The sequence below is a fragment of the Aethalodelphis obliquidens genome, unplaced genomic scaffold (assembly GCF_003676395.1).
Source record: "Aethalodelphis obliquidens isolate GAN/ISIS:26980383/991018 unplaced genomic scaffold, ASM367639v1 scaffold77, whole genome shotgun sequence".
Taxonomy (NCBI): Eukaryota; Metazoa; Chordata; class Mammalia; order Artiodactyla; family Delphinidae; genus Aethalodelphis; species Aethalodelphis obliquidens.
In genome coordinates this window covers 7,971,550-7,989,500 of record NW_020838021.1, presented here as the reverse complement: position 1 = coordinate 7,989,500, position 17,951 = coordinate 7,971,550, and the positions used below count along the sequence as shown (strand labels likewise).

At 42.6% G+C, this 17,951-nt stretch overlaps 1 protein-coding gene across 1 annotated transcript in view; it reads right to left on the bottom strand.

Annotated features, from left to right (window-relative positions):
- Positions 1–525, bottom strand: part of CUL4B (cullin 4B) — a 36,305-nt gene extending 35,780 nt beyond the window's left edge. The window contains exon 1 of the mRNA XM_027092348.1: positions 386–525. Within this exon, the coding sequence (XP_026948149.1) occupies positions 386–407 (22 nt within the window). The 5' untranslated portion in view covers positions 408–525. The remainder of the gene's footprint in view (positions 1–385) is intronic.
- Positions 526–17,951: the final 17,426 nt, after the last annotated feature.

Genomic DNA, 17,951 nt, shown 5'->3' with positions numbered 1-17,951 from the left:
TGGCCATTATCAGACTAAACCCGATTGGGCACTTAACATATTCCATATACAGAATCTTTCATCTGGTGAGTTCAACTCATATCTTAGAAACATTAATAAAACTTAACAATGCTGCCAGATGAGGTACAGTTATTATTGGCCTTCTTTTAATCAAGTAAATAAATAAATCTGTAGCTATTTATAAAGGTAAGTATATGCATAAAGGAAGAGATACAAATAAAGACAGAGGACTATCTAATGTCCATTCCCCTATTTTTATAGGCATCTCTCTAAAAAGGCAGAGTGTAACCAGTTTCCCTTTTTTGATCATGCAGATTCCCCTGGGTGCGTGGTTTGGGGTCTTCTCCAGACATCTCTGAGGAGGGGTTTGTCAGTGAATACTCACTCTGTGAAGCCTTGTTATCCATGGGTGGGATCTTCCTTAAAAACAGGAGATAACTGCTTGCTCAGAAAGATGTTCCCGCAGCAAGCATTAAGAACGCGTCCAGAAAAGACAACTGCTGGGTAAAAGCAGGTTCTCTACCCACTTTTCCGAAGGACCATCTCTGAAGGAGGGAAATACAGAGGAGTCAGACCTAGCAGTGGTGACATAGTAAACATGTCATAATAAGGGTTTTGTTATGCTATCAGTAGCAAAGGACTGATAGGGGATGACCAAGGCCAAAGCTTAAGCAATGATGATCCAGCTACACAATGTGAATTCACCCTTTGTCCATCCTGGAGTTGCTTTATAAAGCAAGGAATTTAATAACAAATGCTGAACCTATGGTGTTCAGTAAAATGTAAATAAATGACACAGATCTCCTGTTTTTAACAAAATCCATTCTATGTAAAGTTATCTCATCAACTGAATATTTACTGACTTGGGTACATCAACCATTAGAGTACTTATCTCCTTATCTCAAGAGATTTTATCTACTGTTATAACCTGTGAACCATCTGGAAAGTAGATTTTTAAGAAGCAACAGTTAGGGGCAGGCAGTTTCCCCTGGGGGTTTGCGAGTGGGGGACGGATCAGTCACAGATTACTTCTTCCTTTGGTGCTGCCAAGCACTTGCTTATTCTGGAGTTGCTGGGCCTATTTTTAACCTTCTGCTCACTTTATCAATGACTCTCACAGCCCTTCCACCCCCACCCTGCTTTAAGGTTTGATCTTCCAATGGCTTCAGCTTTTCTTAAGAGCAGGGCCAATTTAGGTTTAAATCAGAGGTTCCCAACTCTAACTGCACAACAGAATTGCCTGGGGAGTTTTTAAAAAAAACACCTTTGCCCAGGTCTGCACCTAGTCCAACGGAATTAGAATCTCAGTGAGTAGGGCCTCAATTACCAGTTTTTTTAAGAAGCTCTCTGGGTGATTCTACATAACTCCAGGGTTGAGGCCACAACTGTAGGTGAAATAAGTACCACTGTGATTTGAATGAGGCTGATAAGCCTTTGTATTCCTTTTAATGCCTGAAATTTCACAATTATTTATTCATTCCTTTTGATAAAAATAGCCGCCTTCTCTAGGAATCCTTTTTTCAAATGCAAATTAGCCAGGAAGACTTAGTTCCTGACCCTTTTAGGTGAATGCTTCTTGGGAACAAAGGATAATACAAAAGTCCTAAGTGCCTGGAGGTAAACAGAACTATGTGTAGGCACTGCAATGTGGGTAGGGGAAGACAGTTACCATCAAGGGAGGAAAGATTTCTGAGAGTACATTTTGCTGACCTCACAGTATTGCCTGGGGCCAACCCTGCTTTGAGAGGACTGCATATTTAGCATCAAGTCAAATTTGACAGCTTCTCTCAGCTGCCAAAATCATGTTAAAAGAAAATTTTAATTTTTTAAATAAGCAAAACAAAGAGCAGACATTGGGAATGTAGGTTTGGAGCTATCCATAAATGCCCAACTTTTGAATTATCACTCACCATATGGATGTTTCTATTGCCAAATGATCTGTTTTTCCTGATTCTATTAAATGTTCTTTATTCCCACAGATAGCATTATCTCTCTTGCCAATTCATTTGGTCATTCAATAAAAATGTATTGAGCAAACTACTCTGGGCAAGGCATGGTGCTAGATGTCATAAGGGACTACAGATGTCATAAGGGAATACAGAACTAATACGAAATTCCATTTGCAGTTGATTTTACAGTTTTTCAAAGCACTTTCACACACAATCTTATTTTATCCTCATAACCACACTGTGAAATAGGTCAAGTGCCATCCCCATTTTACAGATGAGAAACATGCTCAGGGCAGGAGGTTAAAATGACTTGCCAAAGTCACAAAGCACAGACTTAAACCAAACCCAGCTTTTCTCTAACTCCAAATACAGTACTTCCCATAGTTTATAATTTAGTAAGGAGACATGCCATAAAAATGTTTCAAGTAATAGACAAGTTAGGAAAAAACGTTCAGAGCCCCACTCACCAGGAGGAAAAAATGAGGAATAATGAAACAACTCCTTTATGGAGATGAGCCAAATCACAGTGCCCAAAAGGAGCCCAAGCTTGGATTTAGTTCAGGCCATCATCAAGCACACAGCACACAGCACCAAGCAATGTACCTTCAAAGACAGAGTGGCAGTTTGGTTATAGAAAATCGGTCCATTCCCTGGCTGGACCCTCAGCCAGTGGCTGATCTTCACCAAAGGTTGAATCCAGCTCCTCCTAGCCAAATCCAGGCAAACACTGAACAAACCTTGCCCGAGGACCCATTATGATCCAGTCACTGAGTATACAAAGACAATCCTTGCCCTCAAACAGTTCTCAACTGGCCTAGTGGGCGAGGCATAAAACTACAGGGCAGAGCAGATAAAGGCTGGTAATAGGAACACAGAGGAGAGACACCTGCACAGCCTAGGAAGGTCGGGTGTGGTGGGGTGGAGAAAGGGTAAGGGTGGGGAGTTAAGAATAGCTTCCAGAGAAAGTAAATTTAAATCCGAGAGAGTAAGTGGGAACTAGCCAGGAAAGGGGAGTGGGAAGGATGGGGGGGCACAAAAAGGGAAAATGGGGAGCACAGTTAAATCCTGAAGGTGAGAGAGAATAAGGCATATTCAGGAAATTGCAAGGAGATAGTTCTCAGGAGTAGTTTCAGTCTTAACCAGAAACCCTGGAGTGCTCAGGACAGAAATCAAGGCAGCATCCCAGTCTCAAATCTGGTACAGCAATTCCTAGGCCTCTTAGCACTGAGCCTTACTTCTATACCCTACTTGCTGTTGGAGCTGTGGCTACTGATAATAATTCTTGCTTTGAGCCACACTGGTTCAGGAATTGGACAAGTTGGGCTCATCATTAGATACAGGAACTCAGAATCACAAAGGGCAGGAGGAGAGGGTGATGAGGCATGGGAAATAAGATAATGAGAAAGAAATGAGATGATACAGATGCACGTATGACCACAATATTGGACAATGCTACAGGAATTCAGACGAACTAGAGCAGGGTTTGGGAAATAATGGCCAGTGGACCAAACTCAGCCAGCTGCCTATCTTTATAAAGAACGTTTTATTGGAACACTGCCATACTCATTCATCTACATATTTTCTGTGGCTGCTTTTGTGCTAAAACAACAGAGTTCAGTAGCTGCAACAGACCATATGGCCCGCAGAGCGTAAAATATTTCCTACCTAGCCGTTTACAGAAAAAAAAATTGCTGACCCTTGCTCTTAAATATGCTAAGTGCTAAAAAAAGATACATGGAGAATGTTTAGTGGTGGCACAAAGGACGAAGTGATTCAAAACACACTAAGGATTTTCTGTTCCTAGTCTGCATCACCTTTGACACAGACTTCAAAGAATGGCAAGAGAATATTCTTCGACAGAATGACTAAATGTGGTATATTCACACAAGAAAATACTACACAGCATTGAAAAATAAATTGCAGTTACATGCATAAATCACAGAAATAATGTTACATGAGAAAAGCAAATCACAGAATACATACATACAATTTGGTAATTTTTTGTAAAGCTCAAAGATAAGAAAACTCATGGATATATAATGTGATAAAACTTAAAATATAGAAGGGAAATAATAAACACAAAATCCATGATAGGGGACTGCTTTAGGGGAAGCAAAGGGGGAGAATTTAGGTAGATTCAAAAGCATTGGTAGTGTTCTAGTTCTTAAGCTGATGATGGGTTCTTGGATTTTTGTTTTATTATTATGCTCCATAAATTACATGTCACACATATTCTTATGTATATATTAAAATTATATAATAAAAAAAAGTTTAAGTATAAAGACAGCAAGTGGTGATCAGTTGAACGCTAGAGCATAGCAGTTTGGAGAATGAATACCTGGAAGAGATGGAAAACGACAACTAGGACTGATTTTTGGAACATTTCTCCTGGATTCCCTGAAATTACTCAGGAGCTGGAGGAATCGCCCTCCAACCTGGTGGAAGAATAGACTTCCCATGGTCCACAAGATAGGGGCTTGGAATTGTTATTTGTATACTAATTATACAAATCTGAACTTAATTTGTAGTATCAGGATGGTGAGATCTGGAAATCTACAAGTTACCTGGAAAAGGGAACAATGTGTACAAAGACATGGAAGTATGAGGAAAATCATGGCCCATTTAAGCAAATGCAAGCATGACCATGCTGTGTGACTGATGTGCAATAGGCCTACAGGGAGGATGGCGGGAGACGAAGACAGGCAGGGTTCAGACCATGACGAACTTTGTACGGCATGTTCCAGAGTTTGGATTCACTCCATTAGGTCATGGGTAACCCACTGAAGGGCTTCAAGCAGTGAAGGGAGTAATATGATCAGCTGTACATTTAGAGATGTCCAGGTCTCAACAACCTTTGACTATAAAATGAGGTGACAGCTCCCCCCAATCCCCAAAGGTAACCTCAGTTAACAGTTTGCTAATTAAAGATCTTTTTCTATATAGTTAGCTATATACAGAGTTTTTGCTTTTTTAAAAAAATAGTTCACACTATGTGAATTGTTCTGTGACTTTTATTTCGCTTAATATTATATCATGGACATCTTTCCGTGTCAGTATTCATAGATTTACCTCACCATTTTTATGGGCAGCATAGTACATTTAGCCTTCTGTATCCACCAGTTCTGCATCAGTGGATCCGGAGGGTGGAATGTACTATACCATTTCAGGTAAGGGACTTGAACATCAGGTATTTTGTTATTCCTGCAGGGGGTGGGGGGGACGTGAGGGCAAGGGGGAGGGGGGAAGAGGGGAGGTGGTGGGAGGGGGGAGGGGGGAGGGAGAGGGAGGGGGAGGGGGTGGGGCGAGGGGGTCCTGGAACCAATCCACCGTGGATACCAAGGGACAACTGTATATGGATGTACATATTCCTGTCATTTTTTAAAAATTCTAATTATCACACTTTCTTGTTGTTTCTTTTCCCCCTTCCTTACTTTTGCTGGACTGACTGAATTTCCTTTTTTTTTAACTATTAGTGGCTGGGAAGTTCTATGAACTATTTATATTCTATTAATGGTTACCTTTCGGTTTTGTTTACTTATACAAATGACACACAAACACATTTTTGTAAAAATAAATACAAAAACAATATAGAAGAACACAGGATAAAAAGTGGAAGTGTCCCTTCACTGTTAAGTTTGGTGCACAGCCTTCCTCAGCATTTATGTACATATATATTTATATTTATACAAATAAGCTTTACTGTCTTTTTAAAAAATGGTATCATTACTGTACATGAAGTTCTACAATTTGCTTTTTAAACCTAATATACATTGGAGATCTTTTCATGATAGTACATGGAGATCTATCTAATTCTTTTTTTTTTTTTTTTTTGCGGTACGCGGGCCTCTCACCGTTGTGGCCTCTCCTGTTGCGGAGCACAGGCTCCGGATGCGCAGGCTCAGCGGCCATGGCTCACGGGCCCAGCTGCTCCGCGGCATGTGGGATCTTCCCGGACCGGGGCACGAACCCGTGTCCCCTGTATCAGCAGGTGGACCTCAACCACTGTGCCACCAGGGAAGCCCTATCTAATTCTTTTTAAAGACTGTGTACTATTTGCTAATAAAAACATACCACATTTTATGTAACCATTCCCCTATTTTGGGACGTTTGGTACTTCCAATTTTTTGCTACTACAAACATGCAGCAATGAACATCCTGTAACATATATCTTTGTGCATGTGTAAAAGTATTTCTGAGAAACCATATGATCATCTCAATAGATGCAGAGAAAGGTTTCGACAAAATTCAACAGCAATTTATGATAAAAAAACCTCCAGAAAGTAGGCATAGAGGGAACTTTCCTCAACATAATAAAGGCCATATATGACAAACCTACAGGCAACATCGTACTCAATGGTGAAAAACTGAAACCATTTCCACTAAGATCAGGAACAAGACAAGGTTGCCCACTCTCACCACTCTTATTCAACATAGTTTTGGAAGTTTTAGCCACAGCAATCAGAAGAAAAAGAAATAAAAGGAATCCATATTGGAAAAGAAGAAGTAAAGCTGTCACTGTTTGCAGATGACATGATACTATACATAGAGAATCCTAAAGATGCTACCAGAAAACTACTAGAGCTAATTGATGAATTTGGTAAAGTAGCAGGATACAAAATTAATGCACAGAAATCTCTTGCATTCCTATACACTAATGATGAAAAATCTGAAAGTGAAATTAAGAAAACACTCCCAATTACCACTGCAACAAAAAGAAAAAAATATCTAGGAATAAACCTACCTAAGGAGACAAAAGACCTGTATGCAGAAAATTATAAGACACTGATGAAAGAAATTAAAGATGATACAAATAGATGGAGAGATATACCATGTTCTTGGATTGGAAGAATCAGCTTTGTGAAAATGACTCTACTACCCAAAGCAATCTACAGATTCAATGCAATCCCTATCAAACTACCACTGGCATTTTTCACAGAACTAGAACAAAATACTTCACAATTTTTATGGAAACACAAAAGACCCCGAATAGCCAAAGCAATCTTGAAATTCCCACTGTTGGTGGGAATGTACACTGATACAGGCAATATGGAGAACAGTATGGAGGTTCCGTAAAAGACTAAACATAGAACTACCGTACAACCCAGCAATCCCACTACTGGGTATACACCCTGAGCAAACCATAATTCGAAGAGTCATGTACCGAAATGTTCATTGCAGCTCTATTTACAATAGCGAGGACGTGGAAGCAACCTAAGTGTCCATCAACAGATGAATGGATAAAGAAGATGTGGCACATATATACAATGGAATATTACTCAGCCATAAAAAGAAACGAAATTGAGTTATTTGTAGTGAGGTGGATGGACCTAGAGTCTGTCACACACAGTGAAGTAATTCAGAAAGAGAAAAACAAATACTGTATGTTGACACATATATATGGAATCTAAAAAAAGAAATGGTCATGAAGAACCTAGGGGCAAGACGGGAGTAAAGATGCAGACCTACTAGAGAATGGACTTGAGGTTACGGGGAGGGGGAAGGGTAAGCTGGGACAAAGTGAGAGAGTGGCATGGACATATATACACTACCAAATGAAAAATAGATAGCTAGTGGGAAGCAGCCACATAGCACACGGAGATCAGCTCTGTGCTTTGTGACCAGCTAGAAGCGTGGGATAGGGAGGGTGGGAGGGAGGGAGACGCAAGAGGGAAGAGATATGGGGATATGTGTATATGTATAACTGATTCACTTTGTTATAAATCAGAAGCTAACACACCATTGTAAAGCAATTATATGCCAATAAAGATGTTAAAAAAAAAAGAAGGGGGCTTCCCTGGTGGCGCAGTGGTTGAGAGTCCGTCTGCCAATGCAGGGGACACGGGTTTGTGCTCCAGTCCAGGAGGATCCCACATGCCACGGAGCGGCTGGGCCCGTGAGCCATGGCCGCTGAGCCTGCGCATCTGGAGCCTGTGCTCTGCAACGGGAGAGGCCACAACAGTGAGAGGCCCGCGTACCACAAAAAAAAAAAAAAAAAAAGAAGGTATATTTAAATTTCGATAGACTGCCATATTACCCTTAAGGAATGTTGCACATACACACCCACCTTCAGAATGACCACTGATTGCCCACACCATTAGCAACACTAAATATGATCAAACTTTAAAAAGTTTTTGTCAAAATACTACATGAATTCATTCTCACTATAAGACAACCACAGCAAAGCAAAAGCAGAAGTGCCCACTTGACCACCATCCCCTGATCCCTCTCAGGAAACTGATTTCCACCTTGCTATTAATTTTTTATAATGGTTTCATTCTGCTTGATCTTCTTAGTAATAGCTTAATAATTTACTCAAGCTTCTTAGACATATTCTTTCTTTTCTTTCTTTCTTTCTTTTTGGCTGCGTTGGGTATTCATTGCTGTGCGCAGGCTTTCTCTAGTTGTGGTGAGTGGGGGCTACTCTTCGTTGTGGTGCGCTGGCTTCTCATTGCGGTGGCTTCTCTTGTTGTGGAGCACGGGTTCTAGGCGTGTGGGCTCAGTAGTTGTGGCTTGTGGGCTCTAGAGCACAGGCTCAGTAGTTGTGGTGCACGGGCTTAGTTGCTCCGTGGCATGTGGGATCTTCCCAGACCAGGGTTCGAACCCGTGTCCCTTGCATTGGCAGGCAGATTCTTAACCACTGTGCCACCAGGGAAGCCCAACATATTCTTAACAATTATTTGAACTTTAAGTTTTATTAGTTTATTTACCACCAGTACCTTCTGAGACGGCTCCATTGGCACTCCCATCCCAAGCAAATGACTGTGACATCATCTATCGTTGGGGTCTATGTGAGAAAACAGAGAATTCACTTTTACAGCTGCCCTCTCCCATATCTGGATGGTATTATGGATTCATTGACTGGTTTCCCAACTAATTTTATCCTATTTGTTTCGTACCTTCAAGAAAATCCTCACAGGGCCTCCCTAGTAGCACAGTGGTTAAGAATCCACCTGCCAATGCAGGGGACACGGGTTCGAGCCCTGGTCCGGGAAGATCCCACATGCCACGGAGCAACTAAGCCCGTGCGCCACAACTGAGCCTGTGCTCTAGAGCCTGCGAGCCACAACTACTGAGCCCGCGCACCACAACTACTGAAGCCCACACGCCTAGAGCCCAAGCCCCGCCACCGCAGTGAGAAGCCTGCGCACCGCAATGAAAAGTAGCCCCCGCTCACCGCAACTTGAGAAAGCTGCACGCAGCAACAAAGACCCAATGCAGCCAAAAATAAATAATAAATAAATTTATTAAAAGAAAAAAAGAAAAAAGAAAATCCTCACAATTTCGGCCTACTAATCATACCGTTCCCTGTTATCCCTTACGGTTATGGCTCTAATATTTATTTTTCGTCTTTCATTTAAAGCTAACTTGGAGGGAGAAAAAACACATTTGTTCAGACTAACATCTTAAACTGGAAGTCTGACGTAGCCCATCAAATCCTATTTTGAATTTCGATGGCTTGAGCCCCCGCTGGCTGGAATGCCAAGAACTAGACTCCCCTCCAACTGTCTTGCAGCTATCTTGAGGGTTCTCCAAAGTACGAGTTCACTTGTGATCTGAACCAGGTCTCTAATTATCTTCTATTGTGGCCTCTTCAGCAAGCTACAGACTTGTGGTTGTTGAGGGTCCTCCCGTGGTCACCGCTTTGCCGGAGGCAGTTTTCTCGACAGATAAATTGAGCTCTCACATACTTTCCCCTAAATTCTCCACACCTCAGGTGAATAAAGGCTGTAACTTCTAATATACCTCTTCTAAACGTTTGAGAATAATGAAAGGAAGTACAACATAAAGAATAACTTAAAAACTGTCTAAAGATGTGGCATCGCTCACTGTCTCTCGACCCTAAAGCAGGTCGACGTTCAATAAGTTCCTAAAGGAAATCCTCCCCGTGTTACACAGTCTCAGAGAAGCCGCTTAACTCACCGTCCCACGAGGATCAGCAGGATGGGTTGTTGTTTGTTGTCCTATCTAGTTCAATCTCAAAACCTCAGGGCTCGGGCTTCCCTGGTGGCGCAGTGGTTGAGAGTCCGCCTACCGATACAGGGGACACGGGTTCGTGCCCCGGTCCGGGAGGATCCCACATGCCACGGAGTGGCTGGGTCCGTGAGCCATGGCCGCTGAGCCTGCGCGTCCGGAGCCTGTGTTCCGCAACGGGAGAGGCCACAACGGTGAGAGGCCCCAGGTCTCGGAAGACAATCGTTCGGTAAACACGCTAGCGACAAGTGCCAGACCGCTGAGCTAAGTTCTGCCCACTGAGGTTGGATTTCCTGTGGATTTAACGGTTTTCAACAATGATTAACAGCAGATCTGACCAATCCCTTCAGGGGAAACCCCACTCACCTAACGAAGGCCTAGTTGGTGCCAAAAGCGAAAAAACGAACACTCAAAAAGATATGCTATCAATGGATACATTATCCAAAATCTGGGTTATTCTCTCTTGAATAATACCACCTATGGGACATCAGCAGGTCAGCCAAAGTTGTTCTATTTCAAGACTGGTGCAATTCCTGCACTAACATCACTGAGTGGTAGTGAAAGTTCTGACTCTCCTCGGGGTCTCCTCGGACACAACCCCAGCGCGGAGAGGGAGAGGCGCCAGGCTCCCCACGTGGTCTCCACTCAGTGGGCCAGGGTAGGAGAAGTGGGATTGCCGCCTCGAGGTAGCCTGCCCAGGGTGGCATGGGTGAGGGGCGGGGCACAGTTTTTCCGTGGCGTTTGGCTAGAGTACATCAGTTGTCTAAAATTTTCTGTCTTGCTAGGTTGGTCCTTTCCTCATCCTTTGTCTAGAGAGAGCAGAATTTGGGGGCCCTTATTTGTCTGTGCCGGTTGACATTTCACACATACCTTTTTCCACTACTGTGAATGGGATACTTCTTTTTCCTCTTTCTATTTCTAGTATTGCTAGAATAAAAGAAAGCTATTGGAATATAATAATAGAATGTTAATTGTAAAATCTACGTGGTGGGTATATTGGTGTTCATTGTGAAATTCTTTAAACTTTTCTGTATGTTAAAAATTTTTATATTAAATGTTGGAAAATAAAACAAAATGGAACCACGTTATAATGCTTCAAAAAATGGAAAAATGAAACCTATGGGATTCTGTACATTTATCTTACATCCAGCTTGTATTATTAGTTAGGACTCTTATTTCCAAGTGGCAGAAACCCAGCTTGAATAAGCTGAAGAGGAAAATGGAGTTTATTGGTTTATATAACTGGGAAGGACAGGGCAGATCCCAGACACACCTTGATCCAGAGACTCAAGTCTAGCCAGTACCTAGGCACTCATTTCTTCATCTGTCTTCTCAGCCTCTCTCTTCTCTGTATTGCCTCATTCTCTAAGACTCTTCCACATGGTAGAGACACAGCTATCAACTACTCTGGGGTCTACTTATGGTTTAAGATCTGAAGAAAAGAGAAGGCTACTTCTTTACCTCTGATTTGGAATATTCCAAGGAAGGTATTAGATCTCTGGTCTGGGTCATATGCCTACCTCTTGGAGCTGCCACAGTGTCCAGCAGGGTTTGATATTATGATTAGTCCATCCTGGGTTAGGTGCCCAGCTGTGTGTGCAAAGGGGGAATGGGGCAAAGTACTAACATTGCTCGTCCCACCAGGACTATATTGAAAGGACAGTGAAGGAGTGACAGATCTCCAAAGGAAGAGAAGTGCTATTACCAGAAGCAGGGTGGAAGGAATGCTGGGCAAACCAAAACAACAGATGTCCATTACATAGACTCCTCAGTTTTAATAGTTTTAAAATTGCATTTCTTGGATTCCCAATGCCTATAATCATATCATCTGCAAATAATTATACTTTTTTCTCTTTCCCCCTTTTTAGTTTTATACAGCTTATTTTATTTTCTTGGTTTATTACATTTTCAGAACCTTCAAAATGCTGTAGTGGGGCTTCCCTGGTGGCGCAGTGGTTAAGAATCCGCCTGCCAATGCAGGGGACACGGGTTCGAGCCGCAGCCTGGGAAGATCCCACATGCCGCGTAGCAACTAAGCCCCTGTGCCACAACTACTGAGCCCACGTGCCACAACTACTGAAACCTGCATGCCTAGAGCCCGTGCTCCGCAACAAGAGAAGCCATGACAATGAGAAGCCCGTGCACCGCAACGAAGAGTAGACCCCACTCACCGTAACTAGAGAAAGCCTGCGCACAGCAATGAAGACCCAACACAGCCAAAAATAAAAACAAAATAAATAAATAAATAAAAAACAAAGACAAAAAACGCTGTAGCGGACATCCATGCCTTATTCCTGCAGGGTTGCCACGATAATTACTTCTGGTAGATAAGCGGATGGCCCAGGTCGGGTGAGTGGGGTAGGCTGTGGGAGGAGGCACTGTAGCCTGGTCAGTACAGGCCTTGTCCCTAGTTCCTGAGGACAGCTCTTGGAGTGGCCTAGTGGTGGTTGATGGTCTCTGAGAGTTGTTGCTGGCATTTGCATTAAAGACCTTGCTCTTGGTGCTGAGGGTGGCTCTGTCTCCAGTGAGAAGGGCCTAGTCTCTAAAACCAGAGCTCTGCAATTGTTGGAGGCAGGATCTCTGAGCTGCAATTCAATGTTGGCTCTGCAAGAGCTCAGGGAGGTCAGAGGGCTGTCTCTTGGGACAGTGGCTAGTGGGGAGCAAAGGTTGCTGCCATAGGAGGCCCACTTGAGCAAAGTCTCTGAGCTTGAACCTGACCTCTCAGCCCTGTACATGGAATTGGGAGAAGCCCCAGATGGCAGAGACCTTGTCTCTGGGCATTGTACGTAGCATTGGCAGAGACTACTATTTGCCTATATATGGTTCTGCAGGATATGCCCTGCACAAAGGTGTACCACTGAGGGGGTATGTGTGTTGGGGGTGGGAGAGGATGAAATCTAGCCCATACTCTGCTAGTCCACAAGCCTTGGGCCCTAATGCAGGGATGCCACTGTCAGCAGAGAAAGGCAAGCATTTTTCTAATTGGCCTACCCAAAGGAGTGCCTTTTTCTAATCAACTCACCCAATGGGGGCACTTTTTTGTGTACAATTTTTCTGCTCTGAGGATCATGCCTGCTAGTTGTCACCTTGTCTCTCTCAGAAGCACTGATATTCAGACACCAGATTTCTCAATCCTAATGGACCTTTATTAGAAGTCCTGACTAATCAGAAGCCAGCACTGGAAGATGCCCTTTCCCCTGGCCTCTCAGAGTGAGCACTGGCCACTCTCCTTGCCTCAGTGAAATTGACATAAGAAAATGACTTTGGTCAGATTAGATCAAGATGGCAGCCTAAGTGCTTTGTCCCCATCCTCCCCTCCCCAAACGTCTTAAAACATCAGAATAGCAAAAGGACCAAGAGTGGTATAATTAAAGGAAAGTGTATCATCAGCAGTTCAGAAATTGTGAAGAATCCGTTGAGGATAGAAATCAGATATGATTATATTGATAAGAAAGTAGGAGGAGCCCAGTCCAAAACGTGCAAGAGAAATTTACTGGATTAAATCCAGAGTAAATAAAATCTCAGAATGAATAAATGCAAAGAGCAGGGGAGGCTCTCTGGTCAATTAAAGAATTGTATTCAGAAAAGAAGGATCAGTTGGGCCCCTTTGTGATCAGTCCTACGTCTCCTTCCCCCAACCCAGTCCAAGGTTAAAGCCTAAAATTTCACACTAAAGAAAGTGAGCTATTTGCTTCCAAAAGTTTGCTACTGTGAGTGTAGGATCCTAGAAGAAAACAGAGCAGACCGTGGTGTAATCTGGACTTCCACAAAATATATGGAAAAACAAAAAAAGAGAAGGAACTTTTAACAGGAGAGAAATACACTAAAGTTCTCCACTGCCAGAGTAAAATTGTTTTGGCAATTTGCGGGGAGTAGGGAGAATGGCCTTTCTGTCTCATTCATAGTTACTTACCTTAAAGGGAAGCCTGACGGGTCAGCACACACAACCCACTTACACAAAGTCCTTCTGCTCAGGAGACAGGGCAGTCTGACACACAACTGCAGAGGGAACCCAGGCAAGCTATCTTTGCTAATCAGTGTGTCCCTTATTCACTAATATGCATAGACAACAAAGGATTACCAGAAATAGTTGGAGAAAATCTACAACATAAAAGAGAAGAACCGGGCTTCCCTGGTGGCGCAGTGGTTGAGAGTCCGCCTGCCGATGCAGGGGACACGGGTTCGTGCCCCAGTCCGGGAGGATCCCACATGCCGCGGAGCGGCTGGGCCCGTGAGCCATGGCCGCCGAGCCTGCGCATCCGGAGCCTGTGCTCCGCAACGGGAGAGTCCACAACGGTGAGAGGCCCGCGTACCGCAGGGAAAAAAAAAAAAAAAAGAGAGAAGAACGAGGGTTGCAATTCAACCAACCAAAGATCAAAAATATTCTAAAAAGTTCCAAAAAGCAAAAGTGAATTTACAGAGCTGGCAACTATATACATAGCATTTACATTGTATTTACAATTATTTACAAAGCATTGACATGTATTAGGTATTATCAGTAATCTAGAGATGATTTCAAATATATATGGGAGTTCTTATAATAACTATAAATAGAGTATAACCTTTAAAAAATGTGACTCACTATATTGTACAACTGTAACATATAATATTGTACAACCACCATACTTCAATTTGAGAAAAAGTATACAGGAGTTCATTTATTTTGTTTTGCTTTTTGTTTATTTGTTTTTTATATTCCACATATGATTAAAATCATACAGTATTTGTATTTCTCGGTCTGATTTATTTCACTTAGCATAATACCCTCAGGGTCCATCCACGTTATTGCAAATGGCAAGATTTCATCTTTTTATGGCTGAATAGTACTCCATTGTAACAAAATAAATGAACATACCAAACCAAACAAAAACATAGACACAGATACAGAGAATAAAGTAGTGGTTACCAGAGGAATGTGGGGAGGATGAAATGGGTGAAGGGGATCAACTGTAAGGTTATGGATGGAAACTGAATTTTTGGTGGTGAGCACGTTGTAGGGTATACAGAAGTAGAAATATAATGTTACACACATGAAACTTATATAATATAAACCAATATTACCTCAATAAAAATAAATAAATACACCTGAAAATAAAAAAAATAATAATAAACTATATGGGAGGATGTACATAGGTTATTTGCAAGTACTATGCCTTTTTTTTTTTTTTTTCCGGTACGCGGGCCTCTCACTGCTGTGGCCTCTCCCGTTGCGGAGCACAGGCTCTGGACGCGCAGGCTCAGCGGCCATGGCTCACAGGCCCAGCCGCTCCGCGGCATGTGGGATCCTCCTGGACCGGGACACGAACCCGTGTCCCCTGCATCGGCAGGCGGACTCTCAACCACTGCACCACCAGGGAAGCCTTACTACGCCATTTTATATGAGACTTGAGCATCTGAGGATTTTGGCATCCATGGAGGATCCTGGAACCAATCCTCAGTGGAGACTGAGGGACTACTGTAAATAGAACAATTGTCCCTGAGTGGGGAAAGGGAAGGAGTGAAGTAATACAAGGAACAAAACTCCAATTTTCAGATTCTAATTTTCTGACATATTCAGAACACATTGTAGGTATATTCAGAACCTTTGTGAATTACTCAGGTAGGTATTACAGCAAAATGAAAGAAATGAATCCAAAAAAGAGGACGATGTGGAATATAAGAAATAGTGGTAAGCAAAGAAACAGTAAAACTTTGAGTTGTCCAAATGCTAGCAAAAAACAAACAAACAAAAAACCCCACTATTTGAATCAGACAAAAATAGAATTCAGAGCCAAAAATATTAAAAGAGACAAAAGGGTATTTAATATTGTTAAAAGGTACACTCCGGGCTTCCCTGGTGGCACAGTGGTTGAGGCAATGGGAGAGGCCACAGCAGTGAGGGGCCTGCGTACCGCAACAACAAAAAAAAGGTACACTCCACTAAGAACGTGTGACAATCATGTACCTTTATGCACCTAACAACATGAATTAGTGACAAAGACTGTTAGGATACTAACAGAATACAAATTTACAAATAACCAATCATAGGTGGAGGATCCCCTTTCTTGCTCTCCCTTTCCTCCTTTCCCTCTTCCCTCCTTATCCCCTTTCCTGCTTTCTCCCCTACTTTCCCCCCCAAATATATATTTAGCACCTAATATGTGCCAGGCATTGTATTGGGTACTTTGGGCATAGTAGCAAGCAAAACAGCCTTGGTGCCTGCCACATGAAGCTTTCAGTCTAGTTAGGGAGATAGACATTATTCAAATATTCATTCAAATACATGTAAAATTACAACCGTGATGAGTGCTCTGTAGGAGAGGTACACAGAGGTGTGAGAGGTCAGGGAAGGTTCCCTGAGCAAGTGAAACCTCCCCAGAGATTTGAAGTTAACTGAGTGAAGAGGAAGAAAAAGTATTTCAAGCAGAGGGAAAAGTCTGTGCAAAGGCCCTGTGGTAGGAGGAAGCCCAGTGCATACAAGGGACAAAAGAGCTGGTTCGGCTGTAGACAATCAGCAAGTGGGGAATTTTATAAGATGAGACTAAAGGAGTAAATAGTCAGGGTCTCAGAGGTTATGTTAATTGTGTCCTTATTCTAAGCACAATAAGAATCATTGAAAAGATTAAAAGTGAAAAAGACAATTCTGACTGTAAAAGGTATTGACTGGATAAAAGTCAAAGCAAGGAGCTCAATTAGAAGGCTCTAACTGGGAATTCTCTGGCAGCCCAGTGGTTAGAACTCCAGGCTCTCAATGCCAAGGGCCGGGGTTCAATCCCTCGTTGGGGAAATAAGAACCCACAAGCCACATGGCGTGACAAGAAGGCTCTAACTATATGCCGGAAGATATCTTAGAGGTGGTGCAAGTGGTCAACATTGAGAGAGAAGAAGAGAGTTTCAAGAGATTTAACAGGCAAAATTGATAGGGCTTCAGGGTGGGTTGCACATGAAGATGAGAGAGAGGACATAGCAAAGGTGACTCCTGGTTTCTGGCTTTGCAAAAGGCAAGTGATGGACGATGGTGCCATTCTTGGAGATGGGGAACACTGCAAGAAGACCAGGTTATTGGTTTTGGTTTGTAGGGGGAGGTGGAAGAAAAGACTATGGTTTTGCATATGTTGAATTGGAGGTGTTTTGAGACATGTAAGAGGAGATGTGTAGTGGGCATAAAAATCTTTGTAGTTCAGAGAAAAACTGGGGACTTCAATTTGTGAGATATATGAACAGGGGGTAATTGAAGCCCCAGATATGGATGTGATTACTTAAAGAGAGACTGTAAAGTGAGAAGAAGGGTTGTAACTGAGTTAAATGTTAAGATTCAGTGGTTGAGTAAAGGAAGGTAAGGAGGTAGAGGGTAGAGAGGTATAAGGAAAGCCAGGAGAGTGATGTGTCAGATAAACCAAAGGAAGGGAGTATTTCAAAAAGAGGCAATGGTTCCCTGAAAGAAGAGCTACTGACAGGTCAAATAAATGAGGATGAAAACATGTCAATTACATTTAGCAACACAAAGGTCATTTTTGACCGTTCTAATTATTCTTTTTTTTAAATTAATTATTTTTGGCTGCATTGGGTCTTCGGGCTTCCTCTAGTTGTGGCGAGTGGGGGCTACTCTTCGTTGTGGTGCGCAGGCTTCTTGTTGTGGTGGCTCCTCTTGTTGAGGAGCACAGGCTCTAGGCATGTGGGCTCAGTAGTTGTGGCACATGGGCTTGTGGGCTTTAGAGTGCAGGTTCAGTAGTTGTGGTGCACGGGCTTAGTTGCTCTGCGGCATGTGGGATCTTCCTGGACCAGGGCTCGAACCCACGTCCCCTGCATTGGTAGGCGGATTCTTAACCAGGGAAGTCCCCATTCTAGTTATTCTTTTCTAGTTATTCTTAACACACAATCCCAAAATTTAGTGGCTTAAAACAAAAATGTAATAATAATTATTATTATATCTGATAATTATTTGTGTCAAGAATTTAGACAAGGCACATCAAGCCCATTTTGGCTTCATGATGTCTGGGGCCTCAGCTGGGATGACTTGAATAGCTGAGAACTAGAATATTTGGGGGCAGG